Raw genomic sequence first — 15,496 nt, 5'->3', positions numbered from 1 at the left:
AGAATTTCCTTTAAGCTTAGTTCCTTTCCTTTGTGCCTGCTTGGGACTGTTGTACTTTTGTGCTCTTTCATAAACTAACTAGGTAGGTGATTACATAAACACTTACATTTATCTTGCATCATTAAAACAAAAGTGTAAGACTCTTTGGGGCAGATTCATCCACATAAGTGAAGATCTTGCAACAGACACATTGCCATCTAGTGGCAGTCATGAAAACAAATGAGCCAGGCTCAGCAGTGTAGTGGCTACATACAGTAGGTGACCATATACATAAAACCCGATCCACTGGAAGACTAGTTATATATCTGAAATAAACAAATCTCAATAGTCAAGGCCATGAAATTGCTTTACAATAAATGGACCATCAAGCAAAATAAGGCCTGGAACAATACATTTCACATCATATCAACAAAATTTGTCACTGCTGTGGGCTTTTAACGATTAAATGCAGAAACAATTGTAAAGATATCAGTTTAAATGCTGTCTAGGACCCACCTGTCGCAAAGCTGCTTTAGCCTCTACAGCTTCAGCAGACTCCGTCACCATGGAGACGAGTGCAGTGGGTGTTCCTGTGGTGGGAGTCACTGCAGGTGAGCGTCGGGGGGTGGACATGAGAGACAACTCCTCAGGTGGTGTACCTAAAAAAAAATAAATAAAATATATATACATATAGGGAATAAAGTAAAATAAATAAATAAATAAATAAATAAATAAATGAATAAACAGATAATGTAAGGCCGTGGTTCTCAAAGTGTGGGGCGCGCCCCACTAGTGGGAAATAAAGACATGACAGGTGGGGCGCAGTGAATGAATAAAATTAGAAATGGGTCATTTAAATGAATAAAAGTAAATTAAAATAACATCATTTCGGCCCCCGGGAGAAAAAAGTGGAACCATAGTGCAACAATAATGGTTTAACGCCGGCATGTTAACTGCCAGGCAACGATATAAGGAAACGTTCGCACAGAGGGCCAATAGTGTACGTAGTGGACATAATAACTTAAAGGAATAAAGTTGTTATATGGACGACAAAAAAAAGCAAGTGATTCAGCGCAAGCAGACAAAGAAACGACAGGCATTAAAGCCTTATCAACCAAAAAGCCAGCTGAAAAGGAAATATGATGAAGCCTATCTTGCACTTGGATTCACGGAGGGAATAGTGGGGGCAGAGGAGGGACCCATGTGTGTGTCTTGTGTCTTAAGCCGCTGGCAGCAAAAAGCATGAGACCCAACAAATTAATAAGATATTTAGAAACGTTAATAAGCCACTCGACTGGCAGAATACCGTCAGCAGGAGAAAATCGCATGGTAAAATCTGCATCAATGAACAGCAAAGCACAAATGGCTTCAAAGTTGTATAGAGAATTGCACAGTGCAAAAAACAAACAAACAAACAAAAAAAAAATCACACAATTGCTGAGCAGCTCATTCTCCCTGTAACTGTAGACATGGTGTCGATTATGCTGGATGAGACAAGTGCTGCAAAACTGAAAACTATCCCCCTGTCAAACCATAGTTGCACTTATATTTTATCAGTTTTGAACTTGGTGTTATTTGATATTTGAATAAATTCGTCCGCCCTCTTAAATGGGGAATGACAAAAAATGTCTGAGAACCACTGCTGTAAAGGGTAGTGATGTCACAAAAAGAGAAATTTTTGCTATCTGACTGAACCCAAACTACTTTAAATTGTGGGCTTCCATAATGGATGGCCATTTGAGATTTACTGGCTTATCCTGTCTGGGTTACCTTGCTGAGGGAAGCTAACTCCAGTTGCCTGAGCCAGCAGCACACGGTACATGTCCCTCTGCCTCACAATGGACTCAGTCATCTTTATCTGTTGGCTACGCTGCTCCTTCAGGGACTCAAGCTCAGCCTGGGCTTTCTCCAAACTCTGCCCCAGCTCCCCATGCCTGTAACAGTTCAATTTGATCAGCCAAGTGACAAACATTCAAATCGGACACACAAGAACACCCCAGTGTTTACATGCTTGAGTATGCCAGCCATGTGCTTTAGAATAACTGGGAAAAAAATGCTGAACCACAGGTTTTAGCGAGGTCAGTCACATCAAAATGTACAAATAACTGACCACAATATATTATAAAACTCAATACAGTGGAACCTTGGATTGTGAGTATAATTCGTTCCCGAAACGTGCTCGTAATCCAAAGCACTTGTATATCAAAGCGAATTTCCCCATAAGAGATAATGGAAACTCAGATGATTCGTTCCACCCACTTATCCTTATTCCACTTATCACTTCAACTTTGAAAAGAATCATGGCTGGCGTGAGGGGTCATTGTTACAATACAGATACTGACTATACGAGTGAAGCGCGAGAACCATCGGCTCAGTTGTGACATGTGTCACGTGACGCTCCGCAGACAAAGCGTACGTACTACTTGTATTGCAAGACCTCACTTGTATATCGAATCAAAATTTTTACTCGTCTTGCAAAACACTTGCAAACTGGGTTACTCGCAATCCAAGGTTCCACTGTATTATTAAACTGGGGAAAGAAAAACAAGAACATTTTGGATGGAAAAAACATTTATAAATATTGTTTTAAATTTTCAGTTTAGGAAAGCTTGATTCATTTGGTTTCAACAAAAAGAAAACCAATTCATAACATACTGGTTGCTGGTGGCCTCAAACTCTTCCTTCTCTTGGGCATCACTGAGCTCTCTTAGGACCGCTATAAGATACTGGTTCTGCTTCTGAAGCTCTTCCACACTGCGGAACGTCACCAGATGTTGGCTGATCACCTCTGATGTGCTGCTGACATCAGCTGAGCTCCCCTCTTCCTCAAGAATCACATGGTTTCCACGAGCCTCTTCCAGCTCAATCAGCAGCACACGTACCTGGAAAGAAAAGTTGTGCAGATATCAGATTATTTATATGTTCAATATCAAACATGTCATCACAATTAAAATGGACTAATAAACTGAATCTACCTGCTGAGCCATGTCTGTCAGCTGCCGTTCATACCTCTGGCTGTCCCTTTCCAAGACAGAGGAGCGCTTGTTGGCCTCATCAGCCTCTGTTTGCAGACGGTCCACCTCCTGAAGTAAACACACATGAAAATGCATAAATTGATTAGTATGACTTTAAAATGCAAAAGGTGTTATGCAAGACTAAATGTATTATCCATGCATTATGAACCTTAACAGCCTGCTCCAACTTGGCAGAAAGACTGGCCACCGATTTCTGCATGCGCTCATGCTCGTCTCTTTGCCGTTTGAGAACAGGAGCTTTTGCTTCCACTTCCTGTACTATATCATCTAGATATTTGTTGACTCGCTTGTTCTCCAGTCGTTCCAACTGCAGCTGCTCCTGGCTCTCCACATAGGCTGTATACAACTGAAAATACAGATGAAAGCACCTTTCTTTGTACAAGTCAATCCTGGCAACTCACTTGAAAGTTTCACTATGACTTATAATAAAGTCAACAGTTTGGGTGTTGAAATTCATTTACCTCAGTTAGCTTCATGTCAGGTTTGATCTTGGATACAGCAGCTGCTGTTGGAGACATTGTGGTCATTTGCTTCTCTGTCAGCGCTGATGTTGTAATGATAGGGCCTGGAGACAGAAAAAGTAGAGATCATGGGTCAGTTATTTAAACAAAACTCCTACAAGGCATAGTGTTGGCTTCTCTTAAATTCAAGAACATTTTGATGTTGATATACTTTAAAACGTTCACAATAGAAATTGGTGTTAAAAGGACAAAAAACTGAATAACATGAGTGACCTCTAAGCTTAGAACTTGACAGCAACTCATTGGCGTTGTCCAGCTCTTTCTCCAGAGCCTGGATCCTCTCCTTTAGTTCAGCAGCATCCTTCTCTCTGGCACCATTCATCTCCTGCAACTTGTCCTCAAGGGCCTTGTTGGCTGAGGCAGTAAAAAGAGCAAACATCAGAGAATACCAACAATGGAAACTCATTTAGTCAGTCAAACCACAAATCTAAACAAACAAAATTCAGTACAGCCAGACTATCTCCTTCAATGAAGAAATCAAGCACTAGATGACAGGAAGGCCAGCTGTGGTCATTTTGTGCTAGCCACACCTTCTCCACCTTCTTTTAGCAGCTTATGTAGGTCCTCCACTGCTCGACTCAGCTCTTCACTTTTCGCTTCAGAATCTGCGGCTGCTCCCTGCCACCACAACAAAAGTCACAGTAAATATAATGCTTGCTGACAGAAAGTCACTTTCGGCTTTTTCCGTTTAGGGGTCGCCACAACGCATCGTCACACTGATGACTCGCATGTTGACATTTGGCATGTGTTTTACGCTGGATGCCCTTCCTGATGCAACCCTGATTCGAACCCGGGGCGCAGCGCTTAACCACTAGCCTACCAGGGAAATATAATGCTTGCTTATAAATCCACTTATTAAATATTCTCATTTAATTTTCAGAGCACTATAGTGTAAAAGGAGAAAACACCAATGCAACATGTTTTCACCAGAATTCTTGCAGCAGTCAGTAAATTAAAGTCCTGGGTGGAACCTGTCTAGTTATAATCACATTTGATTTTTCTTGTTATTGGAAAAAAATAGTATATACACTTACTTTCTTGTCTAATCAAAGCGGTAAGGTTTGCTTGTGTGTTCTTAGTTGTGAGACAGTAGCACTCACTAAAAATACAGTGAACTGGGAGTAAATGTTATGTTCATATTCAGTACTGGACTATTCGGGCTCGCTTTCACATGTGAACATACCTTGTATAAATTGGAGAGCTTAATGTTGGTATTCAGCTCAGTTCTGAACTTTTCCTCCATGGTGGCTTGTTGCTCCTTCACCTAAAATGCATAAAGATCCAGTCATGCTATTCAATGATAAAATCTTACACTGAGTGCTTGCAATACTGCAATTTTAATGGAGAAAATACTTTTAAAAAGTAATGTGAGTCTTCTGTGTAATAGCCACACATACTTCTTTTACTTTGCTGATCAGGTCTTCATTCTGTCTCTGATGATTCTCATTTGAAGCCTTCAAACTGGCCACTTGGTCATGTAGTCGGTTCAACTGGAAGTGAAAACAAAATAACAACAACAACAACAACAATAATATATGACAAGTTTATTTATATAGCACATTTTCCTAAGCAACAGCAATTCAGTGTGCTTTACAAGAATGAATAAAAAATTAAAATGCATATATAGATTAGATTCAACCTTATTGTCATTACCCATGTACAAGTACAAGGTAATGAAATACAGATTAGCATCTAACCAGAAGTGCAATAACAGCAGTGCAGAGTGTGCAGTATCTACAGTCAGAACTTTATCCCACTACATATATAGATAAAACATTAGAATGCTAATTAGATAAGCTTTAAAAATTACTTAAAAGCAACAATTATATAACAGTACAGGCATGTATGAGTAGATACCTAGTACTTTTAGTATAACCGTGGCAGACTGTGGATTCTCACTGTTCTCATTACATTTTGTACCCCTTTACTTTAATCTTTCCAAGACAAACTTCTGAGTATTTTAATATCTGAGGCAGGTGTACTTTCTTATGGGAATTAGAAACACCAATGTCTATAGAGTCAGCAAAACTGTCCCATAAACCTTTAGCTAGCTGTGGTAAACTGTGGATTCTCATTGTGCTCAATACACTTGCACCCCTTTATTTCAGTTTTCCCAAGACTAACCTCTGAGTAATTTACACCAGAGGCGGGTGTTCTGAAACACCTGTGTCTATATAGTCAGCTAAACACTACAATAAAATCAGTTGGTCATTGGGTAATGGACGAAAAATAAGAGTAAGTACCTAATGACACCATCTCTGTTTATGTGCAAGGCTAGTGGTGTACTGGCTTGCGCATCAATTCTCTATACTGTAATGTAATTTCACAAACTTAACTATTGGTACTGTATCATTAACATAGTACTTGCTAGATAAAGATGTATTAGTAAATAAAGAAAAAATTACTTGCCTCATTCTCTTTATTCTCCAGGGTGCATTTCAACTGCAGGATCTCATTTCCCTTCTCTCGGGAGAGGGACAGCAGTTCTTCACTCTTCTCCTTCAACTCCTTATTCAGCCAGGATATTTGACCATGGAGTAGCTCCTTCTCCTGTTCCATACGCCTCTCCTTGTACTGAAACACCAGACCACCACAACTTTGCTTATAAGGAAACACTTCCTCTATGGACAAATCAAATTAAGATATTATTTCAGTTTAAAAATAACAGCATAGCTCACTTTAATGTTGACTTCAGTTGTTTCAAGCTCATCTAACTTCATCTGCAGGGCCATCTTAGAGGTGTTGACTTCCACTAGCTTATCACTGAGTTGCCTCAAGTCATCTGCAACCAATATAATGTAAGTATAATGATAAAGTGACAGTTAGTACATACAAATAAAAAAATAAGCATGTCTCTATACAAGTTCAACTGTCTATACCATTTAAATGCTCCACTTCCAAGGATCTCTTCTCCAGTGTTTGCACAAGCTCTCGCTTTTCCGTCTCCAGCTCTTCTTTGGCTCTGGTGAGCAGAGTCTACAACAAGCCATAAATTCAAACATAGTGTTTTGCTGGTATCACTTGTATATAAAGTGCTACTTACCAAGTATAGCAGAAATTTTGTCAATATCAATATTACCTGTGGTAAGTTAATTTAAAAATGTGGTTCACTCTAAATGTACTTTATGTAACATTTTCAAAAGTATTCTTCTCCTCATGTATGTCAGTAGGAAATTCAAAGACAGAAACAATAACCAAATGCACCTCTTGCAAACCACTGTTTATATTATTGTGTTTTCACTTTCCCAAAATACCAATGACAGATGGTTTCTAAACATTTTAAGCTTGTTAAGTCATCATGTGAGCATTAAGTTAATTAAGCTCTAAAACAGCTACACATTGACATAAAATATAAATAGTAATATGTAGTGATGCACCGAAATGAAAATTCTGGGCCGAAACCGAAACCGAAAATTTAGGATGCATTTGGCCGAAAACCGAAACGAAACCGAAAATGGCTTCTTTTAAAAACGTCAAATTTTTAAAACACGCTTACTCTATAATTGTGCGTATGTATGTGTATATATATACATATATATATATATATATATACATACATACACATACATACATACATACATACATACATACATACACATATATATATACATACATACACATATATATATATACATACATACACATATATATATATACATACATACACATATATACATACATACACATATATACATATATATACATATATATATATATACATACATATATATACATACACACACACATATATATATATATACATATACATACACACACACACACACACACATATATACACACATATATATATATACACACATATATGTATGTATGTATATATATGTATGTATGTATGTATGTATGTATGTATGTATATACAGTGCCTTGCGAAAGTATTCGGCCCATGTCTAAAACAAACTGGTTATTAATACTGCTGATTTCTACTTACCAGGTCTGATGAACATCTCTCTTGGGTTGATTCATATTCCCTATTCTTCTCATGCATACTTTTAAGTTCCTCCCCTAAATAAGATTTGAAGAAAAAAGCCAAAATCATGAAGTGTGTTAATACAACCCAACGAAGTGGAGTCGAGCTGAGCCAATATAGAACATTAGTGTATGTATTAAGTTCACTCTTACCAAGTTTTTTAAACTCCTCCTTGAGTTTAAGATGTTCTTGATTCTTGGACAAAAACTCTTCCTGACATTGAGCAAGCTGTTTGACTTTTTCAAAGAAATGCTGCTCTGTAAGAAGACGGTCAACAAAAACACAAATATGAAACGCCACATTGGTTGGTTCACAGCGGCACCTAAGTGTTCAATTTGTTATATCTCACGTTTTTTCTCCTCTTTTACCGAATATGATGCCAAGTGTGCTGTTGTGGATTGTCTTATGACATAACAATACCAAATCAAATCTTATTTAGCTAAATCGAAACTACGTTAACTCTAGCGTTAGCTCAGTAAGTTAGCTAACGTTGGCTTTAGATAGCATCACATGAACAAGGTCAACCTTGATTTTTACCCAACACTTGCTTAAATTCCTAAATTCGCTGATGTGATACTAAATTCAAAGTAGAATGATTCACTTTAACCTTGCTCCGTTCACTAATATGTATGCATGCTGAGCAAAGCCAAACACTTTAGCACCGCTAGCTAGAAAAACAGTACGGCAACAACTTACCGCTGTCAACCCGAAACTGTTCCTGTTGTGCTTTCAAAGAATCAATTTCATACTGCTGATCCGAAAAAATCTTCTCCAGTTTGTTTTGAGATGTTTTTGATAATTTAGATAGTTCAGAACCTTCCAACTCCTCCAGCAGTAGTGCCGCCATTTTTCCGACAACACTACGTGCAAGCGCAGGCGCACGCGCAGTTTGGCTTTATCGTGGTGGTCCTGGAGCATTTTGGGACATGTATTTCTGTAATGTGGACTTACCCAATAAAAAAGGGACACAAACGTAAGTTTAGGCTATTATTTGTAATAAACAACCTAATGAATAAGTGAATAAATACACAAATAAATACATGGTTTAAAAACAAACTTTCATTCCTTTCACTTTCGAATTTATTTATTTTTAATGTTTTCAATCTGATTTTACAGCAATGTGTATAATACATGATTTGTTTAAAAAAAAAATAAAAACAACAGCAGGCTATACAGTTTAAGCATCAATGACCAGTCAATTAATTGATTAGTTGATTTAGTCAATATAACTGGCTAATTGTTTAAGTAATTTTCACATAAAAATTTAAACATATCATATTTCAGCCTCTCAAGTGTGATGATCTATGGCTGTTCTTTGACTTAAATAACAGTAAACCTAATAACTTTGAGGTTTAGACTGTTACTTAGACAAAACAAAACATTTGAAGATGTTGCTTTGAACTTTGGGTAATTGTGATGGTGATAATATTCATTCATTCATTCATTTTCTATACCGCTTAGTCCCGAACGGGGTCGTGGGGGGACTGGAGCCAATCCCAGCTGGTAAAAGGCGGGGTACACCCTGGACAGGTTGCCAGTCCATTGCAGGGCCAGCACGCAGTCGAACAACCACACACACACACACACACACACACACACACACACACAGTGATGGTAATACAGTAATACTGTTACATGATTGCAGTTTTGAATGCAGGACTTTTACACTCGTGGTGTTGCTGCTTTACTTGGTAAAGGATCAAAACACGAATGTTAACAAATGACCTAAGGTACTTATAAGTATGGAACTTTGGATTCACTTGAAAAAAAGATTTAATAGGCTTTAACCTAAAGAATTTTGGTTATTAGAACAAGGTGAAGCTGCATTCTGAACAGCTGATTTATTAAAGTAATTTGTTATTTGTTAATAACCTCTGGTGCTGACTCAATGCTCACTCCCTCAGCCAAAAATGAACAGCAGATGGTGCCATGAGTACAGCATCAATGTAGTGTGTGTATGTGTGGCCCGAAAAGGGAGGATGTAATTCATTCAAAGGGTGTTTCTTTTGGAAAACCTAACTTGCATACTTCTGGGAAGTTCAGAAGTGACCAACCTAAAAATGATTCCAGTAATATTACAATAAGGTGCAAAACAGCAATCTTTCCCACCAACCACAACAATCAATCCATCCTCATGACACAATAACCATTGGAGGCTTCATAAAAAATGTGTTGTACATACACCAGTTTAAATTTTAAGGTGCATTTTGTACAGGGTTAAATGGCCACTACAGATACTTGGTATTTTTAACAGTAAGCTTTGGATATACACTAGCCTGTGTTTCTATATGTATCCACCCATATACTGTATGTGTCATAATGAGCTGCAAAGTATCCAGTAATATTTTGGAGAATTTTGGGAATTTATTGACATGAAGAAGAGTTGCATGTGTAAGATTGTAATGCTAATTGTGACATTTTTATCCTATTTTTAAAGAAAAATTATATAAATTAAGCCTTTAGAAATCTCTATCACAAGTATATATGACATACAGGGAAAGCTTTGCAACAACATTTGCAGCATAAAGTAGGAAAATAAAATTGAAAGAAAATATAATTTTATATAGTTTAATATTTTTAAGAAATAAATAAAATATGAGTTTTGTAATTCTCAAACATTTTCAGAGGTTGTTTTTATATGGCTTTTGATATTTGTACTACAAACTCTTTATTTTTTTAAAAATCTTGGATACATGCAATATATTCTCACCACAATAGTGTTCATTTTACCATTGAATGATTGGCCTTATTTCTGTTCCCTTCAAAGATTCATATACTACAATACATGCCACATAATTGTCCTACAAAAATGGTATTTTTGTAACTTTAGTGCTTGTAATAGCCGACCATGTAAAATAATACATAAGAGAATGCTTTTGTAAATTCCAGATTCTTGAAGGTTGAATGTCTAAAATTAATCAAAAACATGTTTTCTTTTCAAATATACAGTAACTTTAAATTATATTGAAATGCTATAAGTTTTAATTACTCCTTATGTGGGTTATTGCATTCTCATTTTTTAATTCAGCCATTTATTAAATGTGTCCCTGGTGACATATGCCTTATTGGTATTCAGACCCTGTCTGGACCAGTTTTGACAGCTACCTCAGTGGTTTATTGGTTCATAACCAAGGTGATACTTCTGGTAGACAAAAGACCAACTGAACAAACAGGAAAAGCATTAAGGCAGGGGTTTGCTTCAGGCAGCAGAACAATTTTCTTACACTTGGCTGTCCCACCTGGATACCAAGATGCACAAATGGCAACATTAGTGCAAACCTCTTTATCTGATTCAGCCATGTTGGTTGTTGTCAGCACTTGTCATAGAGTGAAACCCATAAGCATGGACACCTACACACTGCAGTCTACTGTGTTTCAGGTGTGATTCACCTGGACAAACAATTTTCTATTTGAAATTCCCTGTAACATTCAATAAATGTAAATGGTCTGTCTCTTACAGTGAGACAACAATTCAAAAGAACTTTGGATGGATAGTGATTTACCCATTTTCATCCATCTACCCATCCTTTCTTTCATCCCTGCATCTTTCCATTCACTCAAACACTCATAAAACTCAGTATAGCATACAAAACCCTAGTAAGACCAGCCCATGTGGGGGGTTTGTGTGCTCTATAAATTATTTTCCCACAGGAGTTACAGCTTTGTTACTCATTCTCATCCTCATACCAGCGATTCTTATCTCTTCTACTGTCCTTCCTGTTATCAGTTAATAATTTGCTCACATTTTGTTTGATCAATAACATAATAGTATTTAATGTTTAATGGACGCATCTGTTTTTTTATATGTAAAAGTTTAATCTTATCAGGACTAAATGTGTCAAACAATAGCATTTATATTATCACAGCATCAGATAGAATGAGTCATGAAGAACTTACAAATTTCCAAACCAGGACAGATAAAATAGGGTTTCATGTATGATGACAACAAATGAGCACAGCACCCCGATGTCACCCTCTACCTCCCCCACATCCGCTTTCCATATTTGGTCTTAGGTGCCAACTACATCTCTAAGCAGGCTTCATCAGCCATCTCATGACATCACCTCAGTGAAATTGTTTTTTATGTGGGTGAACTGGAGCGTGGCAGCATTGCTTTTCAGGAGCCCAAACACAAAAACAGCAAAGCAGTATAAACAAAGGGGGAATCCAAATGTCAGAAAACGGGGGTGGGATCAGATGGTCACTACAGGGGTAAACACGGAGGTAAACATTCATTTCAGGGGAGTGATGAGTCAAATCACATTCTGGGTCCTGTTCCAAGAAGCTAGACTGAGTAAAGCCTGAAACACTGCCAAATGTGGACATGCAAAAACTGTTCATGAGTTTGCTCAGCAAAGTTATTTTGATAAGTCCATAAAGTCTGAGTCTTAGAAAAAGCCCACACATTGGTTATGTGTTGGTTTGGTCACTTGTTTAATGTTTATTCCAGTCTTACAGATGAATCATCTTGTATCAAGCTGACTATTATCTCAGCCCTTGGCTGGACTCTCAGCTGTTGCACTTACTGAACTCAAGTTCCTGTTGGAAGAATGCCACATACACTGCACATCACTGTGATATGAGGTGGAAGCTCAGAGACATATTAAAAAGTAAAAACTATTTTATTTGGGCCAGTGGTGGCACAAAAGCCTGAAATATGAAATGTTTTGGTTAGCTAGCTTCCACTCTTGCAGTGCACAGGTCAGCAGCACCCAGAGTGGCTGCCATGTTTGGGCACCCTGGGGAAACCTCTCACTGCTCAAAATGCTCTTGTGGGAGGCATGAAAAAGGTTTTGACAAATCTTAGACACGCTACCATATAAAAGTGAGGTGTTGCCTGCTAGAGGCTGTGCAAGCCCTGCCAGATGTGGTATGGTGGAATCACAGACACATGTGCAGTATATCCTTAGAAAAATATGTGTTGGCATGTTACAGTTCACTAGCTTTTGATTTTAAAGTTAATTACAAGCCAAGAGCCCCTTTGCAGGCAATCTCTAAGCAATTATTGAAACTTATTAACAAGAAGCCACAGACATCTTGTGTCTGGTGGTCCTTATGCAAAGGCATACTGTAAAGCAGGTGTAGTGTGTATGAACCCATATTATTCAGTTTAACAGTCAGCTATGGTGGTTTTTTTGTCTTTGGGCCTAAACAGGTATAAAGGCACTCTTAGCACTCTTTAAAGCCAGCTGCTACGCACTGGCAAAGGCATATATGCATCACCCACAACCATACATGGCAGCCTTGCAAGCCTTACAGGATAGGTACGGGCAGCACCGCCAACTAGTGCAGTCCGAGTTGAGTGCCATCATGAGTACACCACCTCTCAAAATGGGCGATTTTCATGCTTTCGATTCATTCGCCTTATCTGTTCAATCATTGGTGGGCATGTTGAAGACACTGGAAGGTCAGAACGGATATGAACTCATGTGTGGTTCCCACGTAGATCGCCGTCTGGGGAAACTATTAACACAACTGTTTGTTTATCACTACTAAAGCTACAACCTTAATCCTGAAGAGGACTGACCTTAAAACCTCCGCACAGATCTCTGCACTATGCATCATCAAATGGCACTCTTTGATGAAGCATTACAAGCTGTCTGATATTATGACAGTTTCATTACTCTAGTTGTTGTTACTCTAATTGTTAATTCCACTGACAACCAGAAGAAGGAGAAAAACAACAATTAAATAGCTGTTGTCTGAAGTGCCTGGAGAGTCAGGAGAATCATTGAGTTTGAAAAAGACAACGTTGAACCGGCTCTATTCTGATAACACAGAAACATATACATATTCTTCTATTAAAAAAGTTATATACACAAATTATCAGCTTTTACAGCAAAGCCATGGTTACTAATGTGCCAGTGTTTGTGCTTGTGTGGTAATGTGTTTGACCATTTCTACAGATATAAGGCAACTCAGTTTAGCTCAAAATATATCAAACTGGAGGTTAGTACTGCAAGTACTTACTTAAAAAAATCTTTTAAAAAATCTTCATTGGCTTTTATGTTGTGGTCCTGGCATGCCTGCAGTTCACTGGGGTCAAAGGGGAGTCTGTGCTACAAACCTAACAGCTGAGGTTACTTAACATGTGTAGGCCTGCTTCAGTGGAAGAGAAAAGAGGAGTTTGCTGCAATGGTATGTCTAATTGCATGTGTGCATTTTGCAGTTTTCCCCCCTTGGTACCTCTTTCTGAAGAAAAGGTAAAATGATTGTGTGCATGTGTGAAAGACAATTCTTACAAATTAGCTGCAACTGAAGTCTTTTCAAGGTCTTTTAAATGACATATTCCTAAAAAAAGTTGGGGTGTAGCTACAGTATATACTCGATATTAACACATAGGTTTGAATAGGATTTGTATCAAAGAGTATCATCGGCATAAAATACAAGCCGGTGAAGATGAATGGGTTAGGTAAAAACTGCAGTCTAGATGTTGATGGTGAATTTGAAATGTGAACATTTAGATGGCGGAGCCTCATTGGCTGAATCTTGTGAGACAGTTTAAAAATTATGCTGGAGTGTTTTGTATGCCCTCAGTATTTAAGACAGAATCTCAGAATGAGAATAACATTTAAAGCAATAGTTCAGCATTTTGGGAAATATTATCATTTGTGTTCTTGGATAAAGTTAGATGAGAGAATTTCATTCTATATATTAAATATGAAGCTACAGCCAGTACATGGTTTGCTGATCTTAGCACAAACACTGGAAACGTGGGGAAACAGTTAGCAGCACTTCTAAAACTCACTGATTAGCATATTACAGTATTTCTGTGTAATCAGAATAGAGACCAACACAGCTTGAGGAATAGAAATGACAAGTTATGGCTATGGTTTTAATTGTAAATGAGTAAGATGCAATGAAAAACTTTACTATTTTATTAAATTTTATTATTATTTTTTATCCTGAACAACATGTATATTAGGATTTGTTTCATCAGATTCCTGTATACAGTTTGAAGTAATAACCAAATCCCTAGCAAAATTAAATGATGACAATGATATTGACCATTGTGTCAAGTCAAGGACTTGTAGGCTGATTCATATTACTACCACAAAAAGTAACCCCCTTTTTTGTCTGTTTCATTTCACTGATTAATGTTAATGTACCAGAGGTACATGTGTGAATGTTTTTACACAATATGCACCTCCCATCACACTGGCTTAAGATGCAAGGATCAGACATATTTACACAAAAATGTTTCCACATCCAGACTGCTTTGGCCTCTTAAGTCCCTTTTCTGCTTAGTTCCTCAAATATCTTTTTTTTTTTTTTTGGCCAAAATCATAAAGACCTTAAGTGTACATGCGTTTTGTATATTTGGGGACATCACAATGTATTTTCCTTGGATTTATAAATAACGTGTACAGATCAATTCAATCAAATGCTTTTTTCTATTAAGCCCAAAGGAATAACTTGTCCACTCCAGCCTTCTGAGACAGCTTCCTTTCTTCCTCAGCAGCCAAACTCTGTGTTTATTCTACATCGTTTTCTTCTTCATCTTCCAGTCCTGGCAGGTCTTTCTCTGGCAAGAGGCCGTAGCTGTTGAGAAAAGCCTCCACATCGGTTGCGAAAAACTCCTCGTTTAGATGCCGCATACAGGCCAGGAAGTTTCCTATTAGTTCTCCAGCTTTGTACAACAGCAGCGTAGGCAAAACGTCATCTGAAAAACGTTCAGCAGCGCCAGATGCAACAGCATCAATCCTGCAGAACTTTACAGTGGGGTACTCAGTGGCCAGGCAATCAAGACAATTGTTAAGCTCCTCACAACCTTTGACTCCAACCTTGTATATGTGGACAACCACCACTGTGCTGCAATGCTCCTTTTCGATGACTTCTAGAAAGGCCTCTCCATTGTCCAGGTCATGTACACCTTCAAACTTGGGCCCAAAGCTCAGCTTGTCATGCATCTCCCGCATGCACCGCCGCCTGTATTTCTTGAGACATCCCTCATCCTCCTCCTTAAGAAGTTC

General features: G+C 38.0%; 2 protein-coding genes across 6 annotated transcripts in view; both read right to left on the bottom strand.

Moving 5' to 3' along the window:
* tprb (translocated promoter region b, nuclear basket protein) overlaps positions 1–8,405 on the bottom strand; it is a 25,124-nt gene extending 16,719 nt beyond the window's left edge. For all 5 annotated transcript variants that reach the window (XM_020602720.1, XM_020602719.1, XM_020602716.1 and 2 more), the window contains exons 1-16: positions 8,220–8,405; positions 7,676–7,780; positions 7,485–7,558; positions 6,415–6,511; positions 6,214–6,317; positions 5,945–6,109; positions 4,933–5,025; positions 4,719–4,799; positions 4,066–4,153; positions 3,749–3,889; positions 3,476–3,579; positions 3,163–3,360; positions 2,955–3,062; positions 2,635–2,861; positions 1,750–1,913; positions 496–638 (exon numbers count right to left, since the gene is read on the bottom strand). In XM_020602720.1, the coding sequence (XP_020458376.1) occupies positions 496–638; positions 1,750–1,913; positions 2,635–2,861; positions 2,955–3,062; positions 3,163–3,360; positions 3,476–3,579; positions 3,749–3,889; positions 4,066–4,153; positions 4,719–4,799; positions 4,933–5,025; positions 5,945–6,109; positions 6,214–6,317; positions 6,415–6,511; positions 7,485–7,558; positions 7,676–7,780; positions 8,220–8,370 (2,043 nt within the window). In that variant the 5' untranslated portion in view covers positions 8,371–8,405. The remainder of the gene's footprint in view (positions 1–495; positions 639–1,749; positions 1,914–2,634; positions 2,862–2,954; positions 3,063–3,162; positions 3,361–3,475; positions 3,580–3,748; positions 3,890–4,065; positions 4,154–4,718; positions 4,800–4,932; positions 5,026–5,944; positions 6,110–6,213; positions 6,318–6,414; positions 6,512–7,484; positions 7,559–7,675; positions 7,781–8,219) is intronic.
* A 6,068-nt stretch (positions 8,406–14,473) lies between these two features.
* pdcb (phosducin b) overlaps positions 14,474–15,496 on the bottom strand; it is a 6,524-nt gene continuing 5,501 nt past the window's right edge. Inside the window, exon 5 of the mRNA XM_020602815.1 lies at positions 14,474–15,496. This exon is cut by the window's right edge and continues 4 nt beyond it. Within this exon, the coding sequence (XP_020458471.1) occupies positions 14,999–15,496 (498 nt within the window). The 3' untranslated portion in view covers positions 14,474–14,998.

This window comes from Monopterus albus, unplaced genomic scaffold, assembly GCF_001952655.1.
Source record: "Monopterus albus unplaced genomic scaffold, M_albus_1.0 scaffold58.1, whole genome shotgun sequence".
Taxonomy (NCBI): domain Eukaryota; kingdom Metazoa; phylum Chordata; class Actinopteri; order Synbranchiformes; family Synbranchidae; genus Monopterus; species Monopterus albus.
Note: the sequence above shows the minus strand (reverse complement) of the source record. Positions and strands in the feature narration are given on the sequence as shown.